This window comes from Numida meleagris, chromosome 4 (assembly GCF_002078875.1).
Source record: "Numida meleagris isolate 19003 breed g44 Domestic line chromosome 4, NumMel1.0, whole genome shotgun sequence".
In the NCBI taxonomy this organism is placed as follows: Eukaryota; Metazoa; Chordata; class Aves; order Galliformes; family Numididae; genus Numida; species Numida meleagris.
This window is the reverse complement of record NC_034412.1, coordinates 63,833,857-63,858,450: the sequence shown is the minus strand read 5'-3', so window position 1 is coordinate 63,858,450 and position 24,594 is coordinate 63,833,857. Positions and strand designations below refer to the sequence as shown.

Genomic DNA, 24,594 nt, shown 5'->3' with positions numbered 1-24,594 from the left:
ATTAGGAGGAAAAAAAATGAACACAAGAAAAATATTTGGCAAAGCTTCGTGCCCTAAAGTCCTGAAATATAATGCTACATGACCATAGGAGCTAGCATTGCCACCCTCATGCATTCAGAAACAATGAGTCAGGCCCTAGAAATAAGGAGCGTTTTCTAATCTCACGATTTTCATGCCAAGATACACTTTGAGGTTTCCTTGGGTTTTTAAGTTTAATTTTCTTGAATGCTCAATGTAACACTAAGGGATTATTTAGACAATGTAAACTGCATCCAGATTTTGATGCAAGCATGGCAACGCAAAGCACTTTGGGCTTAGCAGCCTCCTCTGCTCACCTCCCAGAATCTCACCATGAAATCAAAGAAAGGCACTTGTAAGAGTGACTCTGAGTTTCGCTATTGTCTGGACCTGGAGCAGTCTTCCTCCCTTGCAGGGGCTGCTGTTGGAGCATCATTCGAGTGTGCAGGAAGACAGCAAGAGAGCTCAAAGACAGCTGGGGTGGTCCTGAGCAACATCTACCTGGGGTTACTGCTGAGGAACTCCACACCCTTCCTCCTCCTTACTGCCTGATTCACAGCCACAGCACTCCCAAGTGGCAAAACAAATTTGGCTCTGTTACACTGCAACATGGAAAGGGATGGGGTTGGCCACAAAGATATATTTTGTGAGATTTCAACCAATGCTTCACTTCTAGACTGCACAAATTGGTTCCTGAAAGACCAGCTTGTTTCTCTGTGCTGAAGCATTTAATGCAACTGTACTAGCAACACAACCCTGTCTGCTTTTTTGGCTAACAGAAACCCAAAGCTGGGCACAGTAAAGCCAGGATGGGCCAGGACACAGGGAAGCCTGGCAAGGGGAGGGAAAACTGGAAGGAAAAGGTTGGATACAGACTTAGAATGCAGAACTTGCAAAACTCAAAACGGGTGCAAGAACTTTTAAACAAGTCATTCCCATAAATCCTTATAGCATCTAGTGCACAGGGCCCAAAGCTTTCCTCATTTGTTATGCAGAACTTTGTGACAAATACCCTGTGTATATTTTAATAGGGTTTTAGTTTGTTTTGGTTTTGTTTGATTGTTTTAAATACCTAGCTCTATTAATCCCTTAATTCCAATCCCATTGTATGCTTTTCTGAACCCTAAACCCTGCTAAGCACCAAAATTAATATTAGCTTCTGAATGGAAATTCTCTTAAAATGACAAACTAAGAGCAAAAACACCTGACAGACTTATTTCAGGAGTAAGACAGGCACCCAAAGGCTAAGAAAGGCAAAGGTGAAAACAAAAAAAACCTGAAGGCTGTAGAGACTGTATTCTTGCAAAACAACCTTTCACTTCATGCTTAAAAGAAAAGCAGGTGACAAGTTGGAAGAATCTAATCTATTTGGCTGGAAGTCAGAAAAACGCCACTAGAAAACCAAGTTTGAATGAGTTTAATCAGTTTGTGATTTCAAATGCCATGCAAAGTATTTCCTAGCCCGTAGTACCCATTGCTGTGCATTGCATTTCTCAGAACTGATGCTAATATTACATAACTATCATTGCACTTTTATCTGAATTATTTGCATGCCAACCTTCCCAAGTCTACGTTATCCCTGAAATGCAGCAGTTACTAATAGCATAAAGCTTGTCTTTATCCTCTTTTTACAGATATTTTTCTCCATGAAAGATCACCTCGTAAGTCTCAGTCTCCCTTCTAAACTCTCAACCCCTCAGATTATGCAGGAGTTTCTTCCAAGGGAACAGATCCATGCTGTAGGATAAAGGGGGGCTTGTACTGGGTAGTCAGCAGGATAGAACTCCAAAACCTCATTTGACAGGCTGTGGATAGCATAGTGCCAGCACAGACCAGTTTGCCTAAAATCCTTGCTTTGAGTGCTGTAATCAGAGCTTCCTGTGAGCAATTTCCAGTCATTTATTCCCACGCCATCCAGGGCAGAGCTATAAGCTGATCTGGGCTGTCTGCTGCAGCAGCAGCAGTTTTCATCAGGTCACATATCCAAACAAATTAATGTCATATGAATTTCCAGTAACCATCAGTTTCCACTTTTTGAAGTTCAAGTATACATGTGTCAATGGAAGAAATACCCTCAACAGAGAAGTTACTTGGCCAGAGAGTATCAAATGCCCTCTAACATAAGAAGGTCAGTGATGCTTGTCTCCGCAATGATACAGTAAGAACTCCAACCTGGAAGATTCAGGCACACATCCCAAAGAAAATATCACTAGTTTTTCAGGTTGCAAGTGAACTGCATTTCCAGGCACATACAAAAAGTATTTTTTCAGCCAAAGAATGCTATTCATCTACATATTGTTCGTAAGCTCAGTCACTGTAGTGACTAGTTCAGAAAAGGCAGCTTTACAAAATCACCCAAAAAGGACAAACTCTAAGGTTATAATTTCTCATTTGAGAGTGAAGTAACTGCGTACTGCACAGACAAGGTGCTAGAGCATCTGTGCAGGGTTTCCAGATGTAGGTCATCATCACCACATCTAGTTTGTGAGAGCTTCTCCTCCCCAAATGCTCTCGCACCCCTTCATTTAGCATTACAGTTTCAGTGATGGAGACTGGCTGGCTCAAAGGTATGTCTGTAATTAGTTCTCGGGGCATCATACCAATACCTCTGCTAGCCAGTCCTCTCACAGCTAACACACTTCAACTAGTATAGAAATGAGAGAAAGCAGAAAGTTGGCTGGGAAGGGTTCGTTTTCTCCTCCAGGCTAGCCAAAGACTCCTGGTAATGGCACCTTGAAGAGCCAGCACAGCAGGGTGCTGAGCAGCAACTCACATCGGCATCAGCTGAGCCTTGAGCAAAAACCACCTCATGGACACAACCTGTATGCCTAAAATCATACTGGTGCTCAAGTGTTTTTGTGGCACCAAGGCTTGGGCTCTTAGCATTTGCAGGATTACGCTCAAGCCACACAAGAGCAATATAATTTTATAAATAAACTGAACATACTCTCAAAAGGGATTCATGAAAGCCTCTTCTACAATGAGTTTTGCTTATACCCAGTTGCCAAAGTATGGCAGCTGGAAAGTAGAGAGAGTTGACTGCATCCGTAGCTGACAAAAGCTGTAATTTAATAAGCACTTGGTGGCAGTTTTCACAGCTTAGTACACCGCCAGACGTGTCCTAGCAAGCCTGGCTTCAGCACTTTCAAACTGCCCTGTCCCCAGACACCTGCCCTGGTTGGAATAACTGTACCCCAGTGCCACCTATTACTCCTGCTTAGGGTGCTGACGGAAATGCAAACACAGGTCCTCTTCTATCAACTGTCTCTAGCCAGCTACCACTGTTACAGGGGTGGGGGACAGTTCACTTCTAAGAGGGGTGTTTGGTATTAACATGAGACCTTAAGCAAGCTGCTGTCGTCCAGGAGCTAGACTCAGTCATCCTGATGGGTTCCTTCCAACTCAGGATATTCAATGATTCTATTTGTTTTGTTCCTCCCTCTTCTTCCTATCTGTGTGCAAAAACAATTTATTCAACTTTGAAAAAAATTTGAAAGAACTCAGGTTGCCGGATAGGAAGCAACGTTGACTGCTCCCCAACCACTACTGCTTCCTTTGTAAAGTTGGTTGTATCCCTAGACCAGAGTCTGCATTGCAATTAATCTGCACAAGTCCCTCAGAAAGGATGAGAGACCTGTCACTTGAGGATTGAATATACTCTGCTTGCCAAAATACATATTTTTGGAGAAGTCTTTTCATTTCTGAAAAACTGCTACTCAGCCACATTAAGCATCACATAGAGAATACTCTTAAGAGGTATGGGTGCAAAACATTTGAGATCTGATGAGGAGCTTCAGGGAGCCAAAAGGAAAAAAAATATTATTTACTCCACCAGGATACCTTTATGTTTAAAGGTTTACAAGCCTTCCATTTCCCTTTCCCTCTAATTGAAGCAAGCCCAACCCAACTCCACAAACTCTCCGGTTTGCAGAGTTTCACTGGTGGTCTTTTTAAAATAAATAAATGAAAATGCATTAAGTAAAAATGCAGAGCACCACAGGAAAAACTGCTTTAGTTACATCAACAAGTTGCAGAAACAAACATTACCCCTGCATAAATAAGTAAATAGGATGTTGGCCTCCTGCTTCACAAGAAAGAAATAAAAGCTTAACTTAGTAGCTGCACTGGCCACTGAACTACACCTGACTTGTCATGCGTAAGTTGTACATTAGGGAAAAAAATTATTAGTAACAGACATATTATAGATCTCATTTGTAGATTAAGCCATACTGTCTGACAGAGCGAGTATTCACACAGCAATGCTGTTTCTTCTTTCTAAAGTTTCTAAATGAAAGTGTTTCACAGCTGGAGTTTCCAGCAAAGTAAAAATCTTTTTTTAAATACAAATATATTTTTGTTATTATGTCTACAGCCTTCACATTGTTTTGTCTTCATCCTATTGCACTCCTTTTAAAAAAAAATCTCAAATGCTGTTGCTACCAATATAATACCACACTTAACAGAGGCACTTGGATCATTTCCTGCAGAGATTCAATAAATGTTAGGGATATATGCAGGTGATCCCATTAGTTAAATACAGAAACTTGGCAGGGAATTTTACTCTCCTGAAACTGATACAGCCAACACTAACCCAGGCTTTACACCTCAATCACTATTCAAGAGCCTTTAAAATAACCACGAAATAACACAAAATAAATTTCTGTTGTCTTCCCATTCTAAGTACTTGACATTGTTCAACCACTTGCTAGAGAAAGAACTAAATGTCACATTAGGTCATTCCTTAATATAAACCAGGATAAGCCAAACTTCTTTCATGTCCAGTTAACAGGCAAATCATTTGACCTTTCCAACAGGACTACTGAAGACCTGGCAAGATGTGCTTTTTGGTCTACAGCACTTCACACAAGGCACTGCATTTCATTTCATTCCAGAGCTTTGTTACAGATGGAGCTGACAGCAGTCACTGCAGCTCCCACTTTTTAATACTTTCAGCTTTGAGATATTGTTTAGTCTTGCTTTTATGTTTGCTAAACTGTTTAAGCAGAACTTTCTAAGGTACAAATTTAATTCTGAATGAGACAGTAACTGTAATAATATTCTATAATGAAAAAAATATGGAGTATTCTACTGGGAAATTTCTGGCTTACTTTACAGGAAAAACAAAAAACACTCTATCAAGGAATGCATAGCACCTTCCTATTTTGAGTGAGAACTCAACGGTTGTTGAATTACGAAGCTTAACAGGGGAGAAAGGTAAGCAGAACAGTCGTCCAAGCATCACAGATAGTAGTCAATGTCACTCCAACTTTTCTGGATTATAAAACTCCAAAGACTATCATTTTCACTATTAAGTAAAATAGGGCACCAACAGCAGAAGTTTCTGTGCTCCATGTCTACTGGTCTTACTCTATACCAAAACTAGTGAGCATATTGCCTTGGTGCAGCACTTTCTCATCTGCTTTGAAGATAACTGAGGAGATGCATCACAACATGGTCTTCAGCTTATAATGTGCTATTTCCCCTCCACACTACCTCCCTGCTTAGATTAACATACATAAAGAGACTATGTGGTGGGACTGCACTGGTGTCTTTGAGTGACAGACAAAGAGCCACTCTGTGAGGGACCCCATCTCATTTATCTGACAGCACTAAAAGGTGCGTGACTGATGAAGCAGAGACATGGGAAAACAAAGTGAGAATATCCCTTGCGTAGTGTTAAGCAAATTGTTTAAATTAGACTTGTGACATTAAGAGTGGTCATCGTTACTCATCTAGAAACCATAAGGTCTGTGCAGCATGCAGCTGGCTGGTGCCTGACCCTCCTCACACCAGGACCAAACCTAAAGGCATCGGTGTTTGTTCTCTCTCCCTCCTTTTCTGAGCTTCATTTTCATACATATCTAGTTTTAAGCAGGTTGTTGGAAAGGCCTCTGTCCAGTACAAACACAGCAACTATTGCACTTCAGCTAAAGAAGAGGGGACAATTTCCAAAGCACAGTACTACCAGCATGACCGTGCTGCTGATGAAAATAATTTCAGCAAGGGCTCCTTGAAGTGACTGCAATTGCAAACCTGACTTATTAGGTTATCTTGACCAAGAAGATCACTGTAATCCTATTCTAGACCTGTATAGCTTACAGTCATCTACTTATATATGTACAGTCATAGCTTCTCAGCTTTTAAACCAAACTAATGGAATTTGTGACACCAAATCTTCTACCTATCAGCTCCACCTTCAGTATCACACGAGAGAGCAGTTGGGTTATTATTAAGTCCTCCACACAAACAAGGCTTTAAGGTCAGATGATAACAGAAGCTACCGACAGAGTCCTTTGCTGAGGTGCAAATTTTCACAGCCTTTATCTTTCACCCATGCCAACTTGTCTAAGAACACACAATAACTCACCCCACAAATTCAGCTTGTGGATCCATTACAGTAAGGCACCCTAAGCAGATGTTTTAGTTATATTTGCCCTACTTTTAATTCCCTGAAGCCCTACATCATTCACAAACTCAGGTAACACCAGCACCAGAAGCTGTTTCACTTTCCAGTGCCTCTATTCTTGGAACAGTCACCTATACTTCTATTTCTCATATTAATTCAGATAATTCTCAAACCCATTCCTCCGCCATTCTTGACCACTGGCAAGGAAGAATATTAACCTTCTTATATTTTGCACTGTTTCAGGCACAGAATAGACAGTTTTCTCTCACACTTTCCTTTAAATTGATAACATATGAAATCTATTCTTAAAACATCAAAACAAATGCAAAAAAACAACAATGTTATCTACTGGCTCCATACCAAAACCAAACAAACAAACCTTTCACCACCATGTCTCTTCTCACAATGCCTTCTGATAGCCATCGGCCAATGAATAATGAGAAAAACAGTCACACTAAAAATAGCAGCTCAAAATGGTGGGGAAGTCGACAGAAGTTGTCAAGCCTCCAAAGTCAGATACTCACGAAGAAAATATTTTTTCTTTTATTTTTTCCCCCAGTTTCTATTCAACAAGTGACCTTACTTTTTAGCCTCCAGACAGCCTGCCAATTTTGTATCTACTCTGATTATCTAATTAGAGTTTATTTTTTCACTACATCTGTCTTTCAAAAGTGGACACTGTAAACAAACACTTCAGTTTTTCCATCATAAAACATTTCACTGGTAATCCTTACACTGTAACTAAAAACAGTCACTTGTAAGTTAAGGATACTGGTAACTTTTTTTTTTTTTAAGTGAAAAAAAAGAACATGTTGACACATGAAGTCAGATATCCCTTAGCCACAAACTTGTAGGTTCCTTTTCTTCCCTGATACAACAGCTAAATTCACTTTTGGGGGAATTACATCAGTACAGGAACTATTTAGATTAAGTTTGCTTCCTACTAGGTCTGAGGAGGTTGTCTGCCAAATAAGGCCAAGGACAGATGAGATGCAGACATGTTTCTCCTGCCTCTTACCCTACAGCCTCGCTTCTGCCTTCCCTTCTCCCTTCAGGGATGCTCTGTCTTGCTTTAAACCGCACAGCAAGGGAAGGAAAACAAATGGTTTGGGAAAACACAAACCTTTTTCCAGCTTTCAACACAAAGTTTGAATAGTGCTGAAAAGGGAGCCAACCAGTAAATTACAGCTGTACAAAGTGATCTCTCTTCCCATCTTAAATTCTTTCAAGGAGGACACTGCTTGCAGGCAGCTCTGCAAACCCTGTAGCACTACACATGCTCTTGGAACCTTCAGAAAACTTGCTGATTTTATGAAGGCTGTTCCAAAAGTAATGACTCCTATCCTACTGCGTGCTCTTTGCATCTGTTGTAGCTTCCATGGAAATAAATAGGAGGCGTTACTTTTGGAGAGACCTACATACACCACTTGTAAAGCAGGGAACATTATTATTGTCCATATTCCACTTCGTTCCAGAAGGAAAAAATTACACACCATCTCTGTTCCTTCAGGACTTACTGTAGAGAGGATGCAAACTGTGGCACTCAAGGTTTGTCATTCTTAGTAAACCACATCTTGTAAACAGAATACAACCAAGTAATGCTTCTTGCTTTATCGGTTGATGAATGTTATCCATTCTATAAACGCACATAAAACAAAGCACTTTTTGACCAAAGAGCAGGATGAGCAGGTAACTGCTGTGACCTCTGCAGGTTCCCCCTCCCCCCACCCCATGCCAGGAAGTATCCCTGCTGAGAAACACAGCCAGTATTCAGGCAAATCCAAAGCTCATTTCTGAGGAAAGAAGAAATTGAACAGGATAATTTTTTGGAATTCCACTTTAAAAAATAAAACAGAAATAAGACAAGTGAAGAGTAAATACAGCTTTTACATAGACTATAAAAAAGAAAGACCCCTGGTGTTAGCATTCATCTTTCTTGAATGTCAAAGGAAGCCTGCATAAGTAGATATTTTCAGTTCTTACCAAGTTTTCAGTTTCATAACTTCCTACCCTGGTGCCATACTTAAAAAAAAAAATTGCTGACTACCTCAATAGTGTCAGTTTTCTTTAAAGTCCAAGTTTTGGAAGTCACGTTATTCCTATTTTCAAAGCAATTGGTACATTCCAGCATTCACTGTTGGAAAGAAAAAAGTTAGACCATAAAAGAAAAAGAGAGAGAAGACTAAGACTTGAAACAAGATGAAGATTTTAAACACCTTTTTTTTTTTCCCTCCACATCTCATTTTGGAAATGTCAAGCTCAACATCTAAAATGCTTTTGGATCTATCTTATTTCAGTATTTTCTTTTTTAAAAATTCCCCAATAAAATTAGCAATTCAAAAAATAATAAAAAGATGACAGAAGTCCCATTTCATTACCAGACACAGACACTACCCATTACCTCCTACTTATAAACTTCTCTCACAGTTCACAAAAAAATAAATATCTTTGATGATCAGATATCCTTCATGAATTTCAAGATAAGCAGACTGACTACTTACTCCTACATCTCTTATCCTACTTCCTGGCTCGAGATGCTTTCCAGAGATGCACAACACTTTTTCTACAGCTCATGGTCTCATTGGACGCATATAAGAGGTTTTATATTTTAAATGACACATTGAGTAAAATAAGTTTACCAGAAAACCAGAGCAATGTAAGTTACAGTAATGGAAAACATCTGAAGTTGTGGAATGGAAACCATCACCACTCAGGAGCAACTCTCAGCAGCACAGCAATGCCAGCAGCTGCCAGTTAGGGCTTAGTTAGTAGCTTGCAGGAGCTTCCAGGATGGAGCATAAAGTTACCGACACAATTATCACTGGCCAGGACAGCAGTTGTTCTAGCGTTTCTCTCCTATTTCATATGCCTGCTTGAAAGACCATTTCCCTAGTTCTCCACTGTAACAGTTTATTTTATACCAACACAAAACTTTATTTTACTGGAAATCAACACATACAGCTTAATTTAAAAAAAAAAAAATCATGCAAACCAAAGGGCCGAGCCAAATTCTAGTCAATCTAAGCTGGCGTGCTCTGGTTCCTTTCAAGGCATTGTTTTATTTAATTCTCATTAAAATTATTTTCACAGATATTAATGACAATCAAATAGCTTGCTTCCTAATGTTAGGAAGACCAAAGGCCAAGCTCCTGCATAAACAAATATTATGCAAACACCATACACGTGCTCCATCCCCATGGATAACTTGCTAGATAGCTATACGGATACCTGGTTAGGACAGATGGGAAAAGTGGGAATGCAGAGGAGGCAACTCCTCTGATGATCATCTGACACCAGCATGAAGAATTTCAGCATGTTCACGTGAGATGCAGATCGAGCAGCTGATGTGCTGCATGCGTGTTCATTCTCCACTTCATCCCAAGGTGGGCTGCTTCTCTACCCATTCCCTGGGCGTGCTGCATGCTGACAAATTCATTATCACGAGCCTTTCACCAGCTACGGCTTTGCCACAGAAACACAAGTAAAAATGCACTTGAAATGTGAAATGTGAACAAATGCAAAAATACAGGGCTATTTCTAAGAGGATTTCTGATGGAGAAAAAAAGGGGCCACTGAAGCAGGAAGAAGATGGAAAAAATAAAGGGACACTGAAAGAAGTTACTGGCAGAAAAAGAGAGCTGCGAGTCAGGTCAAGTATTTCAAGACCATTGTGTTTCACCAAATTCTTACAGGAAGAGAAAGGCCAATCGAGAAATATCTTCTGAAGGAAGATGGCTAGAGCTACCAACAGGACTGAACAAGAAATAATTTTTAACTACTGGCAAATGTCACATGTATTTGCAATAAATAGGAGGGTATATACTACGTATAGAGAGATAAATTGCTCTGACAGTAATGCCTCTTATTTATTTCCATGGAAACTACAACAGATACAAAGAGCACAATAACGCTAGTTGATACAGCACATTCTCAGCTACAAAACACTATTTTTCAACATAGTCACCACCATGCATTTTCACCAGCAACAAGCAAGAGCCTGCATCCTGCACCCAGAAACATCTTTACCAGAGGAGGTAACACACCGTCACCACTGTTAAAACGTACCACTCACCACCTCACTGTGCTCACATCCACTGGTTGGTCTCAATGCATATTCAGCATTGATGAATGTCAATGGGTGCCATTTTTTCCCCACATTGAGGAACTCAGTTCCACACCTTTGCTTCATATATACTTCCATGTCAGAGGTCATTTTGTCAGACTGCCCCTCTGCTGCTATCTGTCACATAGCAACAAAACAAAGGAATATTGGTGGAAAGGTTCAGCCTTTACTGCCATACCACTAACATCTGCCTCTGACGTTGTGGGTCAACGTTATAAAGTAGGAGGCATTGCTTTTGGAGCAGCCCTGGTAGACTACTATAATTTCACTTCAGTATTCCCTTGTTTCGAGCAGCAATTACTGTCATAAAACTGAGATGAGAATTGCTTACAGACTTTGCTACAAGACTTGCGTCCCTATTTTGGCATGCTACAAATGCTTCAAGAATGCATTTAGAACAAATACCTAAACCTGTCAGGTCATTATGACATTAATGAATAATCCTTCAATACCAAGGGCTATTCATTTTATTCTGCAGAAGGCAGCATTTTTAGCGATGGTAAGCATAACTGTAGGGTTACAAAGTTTATTCTAGTTATGTTTATTGTGCATTGAGAACTAAATCGCCCTCAAAGTAATATAATCTATAATATTAATGCAAAGTCTAAAGAGATTCATATGTCCAACTGGACATATCAGAAATATCACTACTGTTTATCCAGGACCCCAGATGTGCACAGATATAAGCCATAGCAAATCACTTAGCATTGGCAAATTAAAAATAAAATAACACCATTTCAAATATTTCAGCCAACTTTTTTTTTTTTTGGTCCAGTTGATGTTGAGCAGCTTGAAAATAAGTTTTTTATGGAAATGGTTAAGAGATAATGAGGGTCTCGGATGCAATTCTTAAAACGTAGGTCAATACCAAAGCACAGAGACGCTTTCTCATGTCCCAGGAACCTACTAGTAACTGGTAACTGAAGCTTGAGATGGAGGTGCCAAATAAGCAGCTGCCTGTTTAGTGGTCTGCACTGATTCAGAGGTGATCGATTAATTTACATGAAGACAAGTTGCACTACAGTAAACGTCATTTCATGTAACTGCATGTATTAGAAAGATGAACAGGTATTAAGCTTTTACTTCCACAGGAAAAGTCAGTCATTTCTTACCATAGCAAATAATAGAATTTGCATCCCGAAGTAATTAGTTCTTACTTGATCTAGGTATCCATTTTTTGATTTTGCATTACAGCTTCAGTCTTAAACAACTGTTTTCCTTGCTCCTTCAATTAATGTAAAACACCATAAGGAACAAGTGAGGACAGCAACTCAGTAACGTTAGTTTGCACACATCAGCTGCAGCAATTTCTACTTTCTTCAGCATGAGTTAACTGGCCACAGCTTGCAATCTCTCATTATACAAGTGCCACTTCAGAATTAAATACCTGGAAGCCTCGCAGTACAGCAGCATGTGGTGGCTTGAGCCACTTGAATGGTTTATTGTTAGTAGAAGATGGAGATCTACAACCTCAGCCCGCCCTTCATTCCTGGTTCGAGGGCAAAGATCAATTTTTTTATTTATTTATTTTTAAACTCACAGAGCAGCTTCCTCTCCACTGAGGACACAACCTACTCCAGCCACTCCCAACACATCACCTCCTGCCATGCGTCTATTCCTGACCCATGTAATGGCACTGGATAGGGCTCCAACAAGTCTCTTTGCAAGCAGCCACCTAGATGAAGTCCAGTCATATACAAGTGCATGCAGCTACAAGCATTGCACACGTTGATTTATGCTACTACCTACCAAGATATGCCCAACATCATGTATACTACATACCATAAGATGTGTGCAGCTGTATATATAACTATTTTAAAGCACTGAAGTAGATACACTGTTAGTTTTGATGTGGCAACAAGTCTACAGCATACTAGTGTTGGAAAAAAAAATAAACAGGAGAACACAAAACAGATTGGCTTTACCATGTAGAAGCAACTACTACTCCCACTGTAATGGCATACCATGGCCAGCCAAATGACTTACCAAAAACTTTCCACAGGAAGCCTATGAAATCTTAATTTGTTCACATTATCAGTAATAAGACATTAGCTTTTTGGATAAACAGCATTAGGAAACAAAGTATTTTCTGTGCTTCATAAACTGTACTTTATTTGAACTTAATTTCAAGGAGCCAAAACTAAACTAAAGCAGGAAATTAGCCCTCAGCAAAACAGCCAGATTCATCCTCAGCATCAAGAGCACAAATTTAAGAAAAAAAAAAGTCCTCCTTGCCAAAGAACATAATTCTGCTGCCTCATTACTGTTTTGCTAAAATAATTTAATTAGCAGTCTTCAAATGCAGGAAGGCATTTGTACTTCATCAGGAAAATAAGGGGTGGGGGGTGAATGGTACAGGCTGTTCCAGCATACCAGGAACACAGCACTGAATTCTTCCAGCTACCGGACCAAAGCTGGACTGGCATACCAGAACTAAGTGCATTTTTTGATCAGAAAGTTTTGTTGTTGTTGTTGCACTAGGGTAGTGCAAAATCTGGATGGTCTTAACTCCAAATAAGAAGAAATGACTCAGACTCAGAGCAGAGCTGAGGTCCAGCATGGGAATGGGGTATTGTGCTTCCCCTCTCCATGCACGTTTAGAACCTTAAAACCACCCCAGAACCCATCTTTCATTATGCTCTGCTGAACACTGACACTTGCCATTAGAGAATCCCATAACACAGGCTTCTATATGCAGCTCTTTAGGCTGATTTCTTTCTGCTACTCCATACAAACTGCACAATTACTTCATGTGATGAAATAGTCATCTAGACTAATTTCAACACATTTGTTTCCTCTATAGAAGTTTTCAGATAGGAAACATGCTTGCTAGCCAGGTCGCGCTCCGGCTCTCCAGGACAGCAGAGACCCTTACAAAAAACCAAGTGCTACTGCTGCTAAAATTGGCTGTTTATTGTGCCTTCCTGCCTACAGCCCTGGGTTGCTCATCAGTACTGCATGCAAATACCCCACACTGGCAACAGCCTATACTTTTAAAAACTCTCCTTGCTACATCAGTACTTCGGCCATCAGATTGGAAGAGCACTCCCAGTTCAAACATCTTACTGCTGCAGGAGTAACCAGCTGCTGAACAAGAAACTGAGTTACAGCTTAGCTTGAATATCCCCAGAATTTGGGAATAAACTGTAGTTCAGCCCCTTTTGGCTCAGATATCATTTGTACACAGGTATTTCCAGAGCTCTCAATTTTAGCCCAGCCATAAAAAATAATTTATCCTGCATAATCCACAGGTGACTAAGAGTAGCCAAGTCTAAATGAACTGGCAGGCTGTGAATCGCTAGTTGAGATTAGCTAAAAATATTGCCATGATGCATAAACCCAAATAGAAACCTGCTCCCTCTCCCAGGAATTCTGCAGTCCCAACAGGTGTAAAAAATAATTTATCTTTGTCACTAAACTGCATAAATACGCAGGAGGGGGAGGCAGGCTGCTGGCAGAGGTGTCATTTATACATGAATGCTTCCACAGCGCAAAGCACAGTTTAAAGGTGCTGGAGTCCAGAGCCACAACAGTTCACCCAGAGATATCCAGTACTCACATAAATTCAATAGCACAAAGTTAGTCCTCGTGTGATGTAAATGAAGTGTTTCAGATGTCTGAGTAAGGCTTTGAAACTCAGCCCACACAGAAAGAAAATTCTTCACTGAAAAAAAAAGCAATTTCAAAAGTAGGGAACTGGTAGATAGTGCCTGGGTACAAAGATCACATTTGTTTTGACTTAGTTAGTCAAATCCTTTCAATATCAGTTAAGAGCACATACTTTATAAAAGGCTCCTGTGAACATCAGTTAAGAGCACTTACTGCATTAAAAAAAAAAAAAACAACTCGTGAGAAAGCAGCATTTTCACCCAGGCACATATCAATGAATCGCTGTTTACAACTCTGCCTCTTAAGTGCAGCGTATTACAAATAGTGGGATTTGCAAGAACAGACACCAAAAGATCCTCCAACAGTTACGAACTGCTGAATAAACAATGGGAACATGAGTGATTCTCCCCCACTGCCTCCCATGCGAACTGCACAGGCAGAAAATTGCCCATTTCCTGCCAGCCTCCTTCCTCTCTGAGGGTGAGCAGGGAGGGGAATTCAAGGGTGCTTTCTGCCTGTTTTGGTGCATAGATAAGAACTCAGATAAAGCAACGATTTCAGACGAAGACCTACAGTTTCCTTGGAGCCTTCAGACAACAAAGATGTATCTTCCCAGCCCTCCATGCCACGGGGCAAGTTGAGCCCAGCACCCACAATTCAAGGCTTTGTAGTTTGAAGGCTGTAGACTGACTGCAGCATGATGGATACCCACATGCAAGCAGAGGGGAGAACACACTCACCCGAGAGATGGACAGGGGCATGTTGAAATCCTTGCCACCTTGAAGTCTAAAACCCCAAGGAGCCGGGCCGACCAAAGACACGCTGTAGTTGCTCATGGTGTTCAATATTCAAGGATCCAAGCCAACGACTTGATGCCTGCAGAAAAAGATTACACTTTAAATTTAAAGAAGATAAAAACAAAAAGCACTGCCTACCACCTCTCCATACTACAAGGACAGCCAAAAATCTACACCAAGTCTGTCATTACTTATACTTCCATTCCTCATGTTTTGCTATGCTAAATTGATTAGGAAGAAACATAGGGAGCTGGTAACACATTCTTACTACTTTCAAGGTTTCTGGTGTTGAAATATTTGCATCTCAAGAGAAGCACACAGTAAGAAGTACTTGTCAAATATCTAACAGAATATTGTGTGTTGGGGGGGGGGGGGTGGAACAAAACCTCAGTGCTGAGACAAGCATGAATTGATAGTATCCCTTAAATCCAAGTATGGAAGAAGTTACCACCATTGGCACATTCGTCTCTGACAAAATGAGTATCACATGCTGCCATGTCATCAGCTCAGAACTCATTTCTCAACACATTATGGTATGACAGTTTCAGAACAACATCAAAATGTCACAACTTTGAAGTTAACCAGAAGAAAATAAATACTCTGTGACTTTTAGTTTTACAGCATAACTTCATATTGACAGAACAATGCTACAGACAAGACAGATCTTAACACCAAGCCTCAAAGGAAAGCTGCAAATTAAATTAAAATACCGACAGCCACATCTTGACAGTGAGGGAAAATAAAAAAAAAAAGCAGAGTAAAACTCCAGCATCTCCCTCCCCTCCACACCAATGCGAGCAACAAATTACCTTTAAAAGGCAACCTCCGCACTTAATTGCTGCTCAGAGCCAGAGATAAGGGCTTCAGTTTCACCTCAGATAAGTAACATTACAATGACATCTTAGGTAGTGGATCCCGACTATTCTGGTACGGTTGAAGCAAGGCAAAGAACACAGCAGTGTGGGGTGTAAGCCTACACCGCGGCACGGCCGGATTCCAGCTCCTGAGCTGACATTTAAGGTGGCACCACGGGTACACTGCAGCGAGTGGGCTGCACACCCTAAACCCAGCCTGACCTCATCGCTCACTGCCGGGGCATTTTAGGTTTTGAGGCAGGAGGGTTTGCAAAGGCACCTAGTCCAGTGGGCCGCCAAAGGTGCGGGAACCAGGATTCAGAGCTACCTCTGCAGCTCCCGGGGCAGCCCTAGCCCCAACACTGGCTCAACACGCCCCAAAATCCTCAGCATGAGGAATGCCACCCCCCGATCCTTCCTGCTGCTGGAGAAGGGGAGAAGAGAAAAAGCCTTCAAGGAAGCTTGAGTTCTCAGGGGGCTTGCTCACCACTGAAGCGAGAAGTACAACTTCGCTAATTCCTTCTGAAAGGGGATTTTAATTAGTCACAGATTCCCTCCCTTATGAAAGGGAGAATTCTTTTCATTCCCGGTAAATGAAAGCCACCACAGCAACAGGTCACCATACACTGGGGACGCCAGAAAAGCACACCGCGTGCAGCGAGCAGCACACGTGTGGTTCACAAGCACCGGCAGAAGGCTTTACCCACGAGAAGGAATCAAAGGGTTCATAATCGAGTTTAAAAAAAAAAAAAATTGTAGAAACTAGTTGCAACAACAGCTTCAGGAAAAGATTAAGTTACGTTCGAAAAGGATGGTTTCCCCCACCCCGTTAGAAGCAGCTACAAACGGGGAGAAAGAAGCTGCCTGGTGAAATGCTGCGCGTGGCTGCCAGCACCGCTGTTCACCCCTTTCTCACCCCCGTGCCTCTGCACCTCCAGCCTCCCGGACGGAGCAGGAAGGCGGCAATTACTCGGAAACCTCACTGCACTTCTCAAAGTATGAGAGCAGCACCAAAGCCTCGCAACCCCACTTCGTGCAGGGGGCATTGAGCAACCGCGGAGGAATTGTGCAACTTCCATCAGTTTTCACCAAACGTTCGCTGGGTCGGCTCCTGGAAGGGGGAATTTCAAAACCCTGGCAGAAACGCCCATCACCGCGCGCGGGGACACGGAACAGCGGGGATCAGCGGGGGATGCGGTCCCCGGAACAGTGACAGCCCCGAAGCGGCACGGAGCGAGGCTCCAGCCCCGAGGCAGCGACCTGAGCCCCGCACCCTGCCAGGAGCTCCCCGGGCAGCTCAGCGGCACCCCGACACGGAGTTAAATTACAACAAAATCAACTTAGAGCCGACAGGTTACGACAAGCAGCACGAAGTTCGAGCCCCTCCAACCATCTGGCTTCCCCGCTCCCCCCGCAGCCCAGCCCCGCTCGCTCACCCAGCCCAGCGCTGCGGGGCGCGGAGCGACGAAGACACCCGCGGCGCGTCTGCCAGGCAGCAGCTCCGTCCCTCGCTCTTGTTTTCACTTCCGTCTCCCGCCGCTCCTCCCCCGGCACGGCCCGGCCCGGCTCCGCGCGGCGGGGACGAGGCAGGGGCGGGGCGCGGTGCCCGCTGTCCGGCGGCTGGAAGTGCTCTAAATGCACCGCTCTCGGGGGGACCTGAATTCTATTATTTTTTTAGTCTCAATTTACTATTTTTTAACAGGGAAATAGACTTCTTTTTTTCTTTTTTTTTTTTTTCCTTTACCCAACTAAAGGTGCACCTGTGAAATCCAAAGGCGAGTGATGAGGGAGGGGAAGCTGAGCGTCTACACATCGCCCCCTCTATCCTTAGCCTGAAGAAAGGAGCTGCTGTGCCAGGCAGTGGTGGAAAGGGCCAGCCCAAGCTTACAGCACAGCCCGTGTAGGCTGCCACAGCTGTCGTCCAAGTAACTTCTACAAAATGAGCAAAACTTCACTTTATTTACCAAGGAGTACCATCAGGACTGATGAGGATATGATTGCTTCCCCAAGTGCATCAAAGTGGTGAACAGCGGCAAAGCAGAAGAGGTGTTTAAGCTACAAAACAATGCACAAGAACAAATGGGAATAAGGGGACTGTGAATAAACGTAACTTAGAAATCAGCCAGTAAGGGAGGCTTGTGCAGTAGTGAGTCCAGAGGCAGGACCGCTGGCTGGGTAATGTGCAGCCATGCTCTGCTGACCTGTGGCACCACTGGGGCCTGGCAGCAGGGAGAAGCAGTGTGGACAGCAGCGGCACCGCTTGGAGGTTTAGCTGTGTCACCGCTGGGCAAGGCTTGGGATTCCCTTCTATACTTCACATTCATTAGAAGTGATCACAAGTAAAAGTGGTTGTGGAAGAAACAGACATCTCCTTAGCAGTGCACGCAGCACTGCAATCATGATAATTTCAGTGCACTCTTCAAGCGCAGATTTGTTAAGGAGAAAGAATGCAGGAGAAAGCTTTAAATCCTTTGTGAAATCCACAGCGAATGCAAGACAGACCTTTACCATCATCCTGTCTAGCCCCTCTGTCCCTGCTTGAGAGTAGGGTAGCACCGTCTCTTGTCCTCCTAGTCCCAGCTGTGTAAACTTTAATGGTGCTGTTTAATGTCACCCCACTGAGCTGTCCATTTTCTTGGCTGTGCTGACTGAACCGAGTGAATCTCACCTCACATCTCAGCAATAAAAGCATCCAAGACACCGCCAATTTAGCAGAACCACTCTTCTGGAAATCTGTCTTCCTTACACTGCTCTTCTCCTATTAAGTGTTTCTAATCAGGCAAAACCGAAAAATCCCCATTAACACATAGACTCTCACATGGTTTTAATTCATGGAGGTAAAAATTCCCCATCCCAGGGATTTTTCATGGTGTCACGAGGGCCTTAGGTCATTCTCACATTGTTACATTTATCAGAGAAGAAAGAGCTCTAGGACCCCTCAGCCCAGCAGAGCCCATGTGACTCCCCCCAAGGTCAGTGTGGCCCTGTGCCAACTGGCTGAGCCTGGGCTATCAACTAGGTGCATTCAAGAAAAACATCCCTTTCCATTTTTCCAGAAGCCACTAGTTTTTCTTTACTGATGAATTGTTTGCCCAGCCAGCTGAACATGCAATCTCAGGACTAATCCCCCAGGACGGAAGGGGACAGACCCAGTAGACCCAGTGCCACTGCGCACAGCCAGGACTATGCTGCTCCCAGCTGTCAGCCTGTCAGCCCCCGCTTTGTGACAAATGAGCCCCCAGAGACTGTTTGAGAGCTTGCCATCCCTGGTCACTTTTCAAACATTCTCCTTCTTGAGAAAGCTTTTCATTAGGGCTGAATAGTGAAAAGAGAGATAGTGAGCAGAGGACAAACCTTGGCAGCAGGCAGAACTATGGCCTGCCTGTTCTTCCTACCACTGCTGGATTTCAGACAGAACTTGCATTTTTCCCTCTGAACAAGGAAGGAAGAAGTCTGGAAATTAATTAAATGCAGTAGACAGCTAGCCACGCAAACGCAGCCCTATCTCAAAATTACTCAGGCACTTAAGCCTCGTTTAAATGCTAATGAAATGCCTTAGGTGTCAGTAATGCAGAAGTTGATGGAGAATATCACCTGCAGACCTGAAGTACAAAAAGGCATTCATAAAAGCAAAAAGAGTCATAAGTTATGAACAGATTAACAAATAATTCTCAATTAAACAGCAGTTAATCTAACATTCATTTTCCATGTGCTGAGACACAGACCTGAACGCTGTACTTGCACTGCTACTTTCGCTTTTGTTTTTCTTCCAGAGGTAGCATTACTGCAAGCATATAAAGTTAGCACACAGCTGGAATTCAGGCTGAAGTAACCCTCTCTTCAGGGGTTAATTCACATTAACCGCTTATGGGGTTTAATTCACTCTTAATGTAAATTAAGAGGTTAATGTAAATATCATCTATAGCCTAACAGCTTATTCCCAACACCAAAGTAACTCTCTGCTCAGCAGTGAAATAAAATAGATGTATTCTAAGTGTTTCTGGGAAGCTAAGGCTACAGTCAGCTTTACGACAGGGCAAGCTGTTATGCTTAAGTCACGGTGAATCCTAAACTACCTTCAACTTGTATCACAGAAGCACTTCCATTTTTCTTCTTTCTTCCTTTTTTTTTTTTTTTCCACTCTTTCTTCATTTGGAAAGATACCCAGCACTGAATTACATCCTATCTCACACATTCTATAAAGCACTGTATCTCTAGTTAGCTTGAAGCCTTCCTTGGATGGGAACAAGCACTGTACAGCTGAACCAATGCAATTCCCTTCACTGTGAGTCAGCTTTGTTAGGAAAAAAAATTAAAAAAAAATACATAGTCAAGTTTACCTTAGCACTCCTCTCATTTCTCACTTTTTTTTTATTTGCTCTTCTCAGAGCCCTGTTCTTCCTCCAGGTGTGCTATCCACTCTCACTTCTTGTCAGCCTGTTTTTCCTCTGGGTGCATGTTCCTGTATTACAGCTTCTATTCGTTTAGCTGTTTTGCTCACAGTACTGCTGGGCAGTCCAGCTTTTAAGCCTGAGGCTTTCATTAGATTAAAACATTAACATAATAGAGCATAACTGGTTTTGTAAGTGGATTTCTGGTCTTTATGTCTTTATTTTAGCTTATCAACACTGATTTTTTTCTTTATTAGCTTTTTTTCTTTATTAGCACTTTTTTTTCCACACCAGCCTGAATCAATGCAACACCAACTCAGTGTTTTCACTTCAGGGAACATGAAGGGCCTTTTGAGGAAATCTAGGTTACCTCCTTATCATGTTTAACATGGATTGTTTTAGGGGCTGAAATGAATATGAAGCTTCCCAGCACTTTGTAGCCTGGACAGCTTCACACTCAGCCCTGCTGCGAAGCATTAACTGCCGTTTTCAGCTGGTGACCAGAGGTAATAAACATTTATACGTGCTAGGAATCAGATGTCAGACAAAGAATTGAAACCAGTTTTTCCAAATTCCTGAACAGCTCCTGACTACCGTATTACCCTACCCTGGGCTGACATATCACTTAAACCACACTGATGAACGGAAAAACCTCGTAGTTCATATTTCCCATTCTTAACAGAGCCCAGCTTGTACGGGAGTAGCTACTTCAATCATCCACCCTATTTGCTCTTTAAATCTATTTTTCCTCAACAACAGGGAAGTGTTTGCACAGGAATCTCTGACTTGGCGTGGTCTAATTGCCATCCATCAGCTGTGCAGGAAGGGCTTGCTGAGTGAAGCCTTAAAGCTGGGCTTGACATATACCACCATCCCCAATTATGCAGGGCTTGGCATGTAAACATCCAAACCTTCAGAGTGATCCTTGCAGTTATTTATATTAATTAATGCCATGGGAGAAGAGGTGCAGCTCAGCCTATAATCTCTTGTTGTAAGGTATTGCAAGGGAGGGGACAGGTACAAGCCAGAGCATGATGAGCACTTTGCCTGGCAGATGAGGAGCAGCCCAGCGTAGCTCCACCACAATACCACTCCCGCATTCTTCCCACCAGTAGCTCTAACTCAGTCACACAGCTACACGCAGCCTTTTCCCAAGAGCTGTTTGCAGTTCAACCAGAGGCACTCAGGTGATGCCCTCTGGGGCTTGGCCACTGCATCCCCATGTCACCTTCAGTAAGTCAACTCACTGCACCCAACATTCCGTGGGGTTTTTGCATGCTGATACAAAAATCAGGGTAGTGCAAACTGGTGAAATGGCAGTGCATTAACAGGTATAACAATGCATTTACAAATATTCAGAAATAAAAGAAAAAAAAGGCATAGTTTGCCTATTTCACTGACTGAACAGACCTGGATTTTACAACAACTTAGGTAAATCCATACAAAGAAATAGCATTTAGAGAAGCCTGTCCAGGCCTTTGCAACAGCCTTTAAATGTATATTTCTCTGAGGAAAAAAAAATCATCTATGAGAGTAGCGAGACCTGGGAACATGTCAAGGAGACCTAATTTTAGCTGCTGCCCCACAAAAAAAAGGTATTAAAGCAACTAATAGCTATTCCCACAGTAAATAAATGTCATCTAATTTTTACTGACAAGGGGAAATGAGAGAAAAAGAAAAGTTAATATTTATACATTTTAAGAATTTGTTCCAAATTTACACACACCAACACATATTTATATACCAGCACAAAAAATGATTTATAGCCCTCTTGCAGCTTGTGAAAACACCAGTTACTTGTTGGTTTTGCGAAGTTAGCTGCCACATAGATCTGGGTGTCAAAGGCAGAAAAATGAAACCTGCACTGTGTGCTAATATTTTTGCTGAAACACCAAATGTAAATCAGGAGTAACATAAGGGACCACATGACGGTGGGCACCTCAGAGCATCCTGCACCTCCAGCTGCCCATCAGAGGCTGTCACCTCCCTGTATGCAACCTGGGTGGATGCAGGAGTCAGACACAAAGCATCACTGAGCCTCTGTCTCTCCTTCCCGAGGTGCTATAGAGTTTCTTCCCAACTGAATTTACATTTTAAGTGTTGTGCTTTTTTTTTTTTTTTTTCTCAGCTGTTCCCATCAGAAGGCTGCCCTTGCCTCTGTTTGTCTCAATGGCCAGTAACCTGCATCTTATTTCCAGACTATGTTTAGTCACAGACAAATTTAAATAGCTCTTCTCCCTCCCTGCAGTTTCACTCCCGTGTATTTTTAGATGGAAACTGTATCCCCTGTCAACCTTCATTTTCCTAGGCTAAGCAGCAGCGCTTGCCTTGCCTCTGTTTGCAAGGAAAGATCGTGGCGCTCCTGGCGATCTCGGTAGCCTTTCTTTACACCTGTTCAGATTTGTATTCTCCCTGAACATGAGACATGAGCACCCTGGGGACACCTTACTGATGTTGTCTTCTGTAATGGAATTATTGTCTCAACTGGAAACATTTTGTTCAATGTATCCAGGGATGATATTTCCCTGTTCTCCGAAGAAAATCACACTAGCACTTCATGGGTACCATGGAGTTGCCCAATTCATTTTCTTCCTACTCTTTTCCCATTTTCAGCTTTAGGCATATAGGTTTCTGAAATTAATTTGATTTCTTTTCATAGAATTCATTCATAGAATTCATAGAACAGCCTAGGTTGAAAAGGACCTCAAAGATCATCTAGTTTCAACTCTCCTGCAGTGTGCAGGGTCGCCAACCACTAGATCAGGCTGCCCAGAGCCACCTCCAGCCTGGCCTTGAATACCTCCAGGGACGGGGCAACCACAGCCTCCTTGGGCAACAGGACCATCTTGCCATATGATTGATTCTTACCATACTCCTGTTTCAAAGCCTTTTTTCTTATGTTTGTTATGGTAGTCCTTCAAAATTCAGACTGTTAACAGAGATGTCAAAGGGCAGTGCTATAGGTTTGTTATTTATGTGAATTTCTTCTTAAAAGGAATGATTTATATTTACTTCAGTAAATTCCCTGTGAAAGCTGTAGAATTTCATTAAAGTAAAAGAATTGTAGAAATGAAATATATAACGTACATAAGTATTACATTTGTAAAGACAATGTAAAAATGTAACAAAAAAAAAGAGTTTATGGAATTGTTGAGTGTTCAATGATGAATTGTTTTGGTCTCAAGTTGACTACTAAAACATGCTTGAAAAAAATCCCTGTAGAAAGAACACAGCTTCTTGTTCTGTTTAGTTTTTTTAGATGAATTTATTTAAGATTGTCTTATTAACTAATAGTACTTTTCCTTATCATGTGTTCCTATATTTATGCAAATATAATGTTTTTGCAACTGAACTCTAACTGAACAACATATTGAAGAGAACGTTTACCACTTTATATCACAGATCTCTGAAAGGGAGGAAAAAAACATTGCATAATCTGAAATGAGGTATCGATACAATAGTTAAAGTTCCTAAAACTCTCCCTGTGTATCAACCTAAAGAAGGCATATCTGTTAACTTGATTTTACTTTCTGTAAACTGCTGTAGTCTTGGTCCAGGCTTCAGTTATTTCTGCCATTTAGAGTAAACATAGGTAGTCACCCAGTCTGACCTAATGCAGTGATTTCTGCTGTGATATAAAGAGGAAAAAAGAACCAGAGGGGAACGGAATAAATGAACTTGCAACAATGAAAGTAAAAGCATTAAAATACCTTTAAGTTAAAATCGCAAAATGACATATCTGTTGCATCTTTCTGAAACTTTGTTCTTGCTAATGTTTTGTTAACTTACCGGTGGGGTTTCAGATAGATTTAGCCCAGATTTTAAAATCTGGTTTGCAAGTGAGGATGGTTTGGTTTCAGGATTTTTTTTTTTTCTTGAGGCATATTAGAAATAATTCACAAAGCATAGTCACTCGTGTAGTATTTGGCATTTTTTTTGTTTGTTTAATGATGATTTGAAGAAGTATGTACACAATATATTTTAGTAGCATGTTTTTAGAAATATGGTTGTTGAATGGTTGTAAAATGTGATTCGTTTTTGCTCGCAAAACTGTAATAGCTTTTTGATGTTGTGAATAGTCGTGGATGTAGCATTGTAGACTAGAAAGCATGTTGCAAGGCTGTTCTGTTTTAACAAGAGACCTCCTGCAAACAAAACTCCATAATGAAAAGATGCAGGTAGGCTTATCAAATATGAAGAGAAACCGGGGCCTCCACTCAAGGCCAAACTGTATCACTCTGGGAGTAGACTGAGACGCAACAGACATCAAGGTACTCCCCTCTGTCCTCCTTATTTTCCAACACCCCAGTATATATCATTAAAAGACAGGTTGCTGAACTCTCTATCCAAGGACGATCAGATTTTTAGAAATAATGTCCGAGTGCTGAGTGAGCAA

General features: G+C 41.8%; 1 protein-coding gene across 8 annotated transcripts in view; it reads right to left on the bottom strand.

The window, feature by feature from the left end:
* Window positions 1-17,380, bottom strand: part of PDLIM5 (PDZ and LIM domain 5) — a 117,528-nt gene extending 100,148 nt beyond the window's left edge. For all 8 annotated transcript variants that reach the window (XM_021394413.1, XM_021394414.1, XM_021394416.1 and 5 more), the window contains exons 1-2: window positions 17,244-17,380; window positions 14,897-15,032 (exon numbers count right to left, since the gene is read on the bottom strand). In XM_021394413.1, the coding sequence (XP_021250088.1) occupies window positions 14,897-14,992 (96 nt within the window). In that variant the 5' untranslated portion in view covers window positions 14,993-15,032; window positions 17,244-17,380. The remainder of the gene's footprint in view (window positions 1-14,896; window positions 15,033-17,243) is intronic.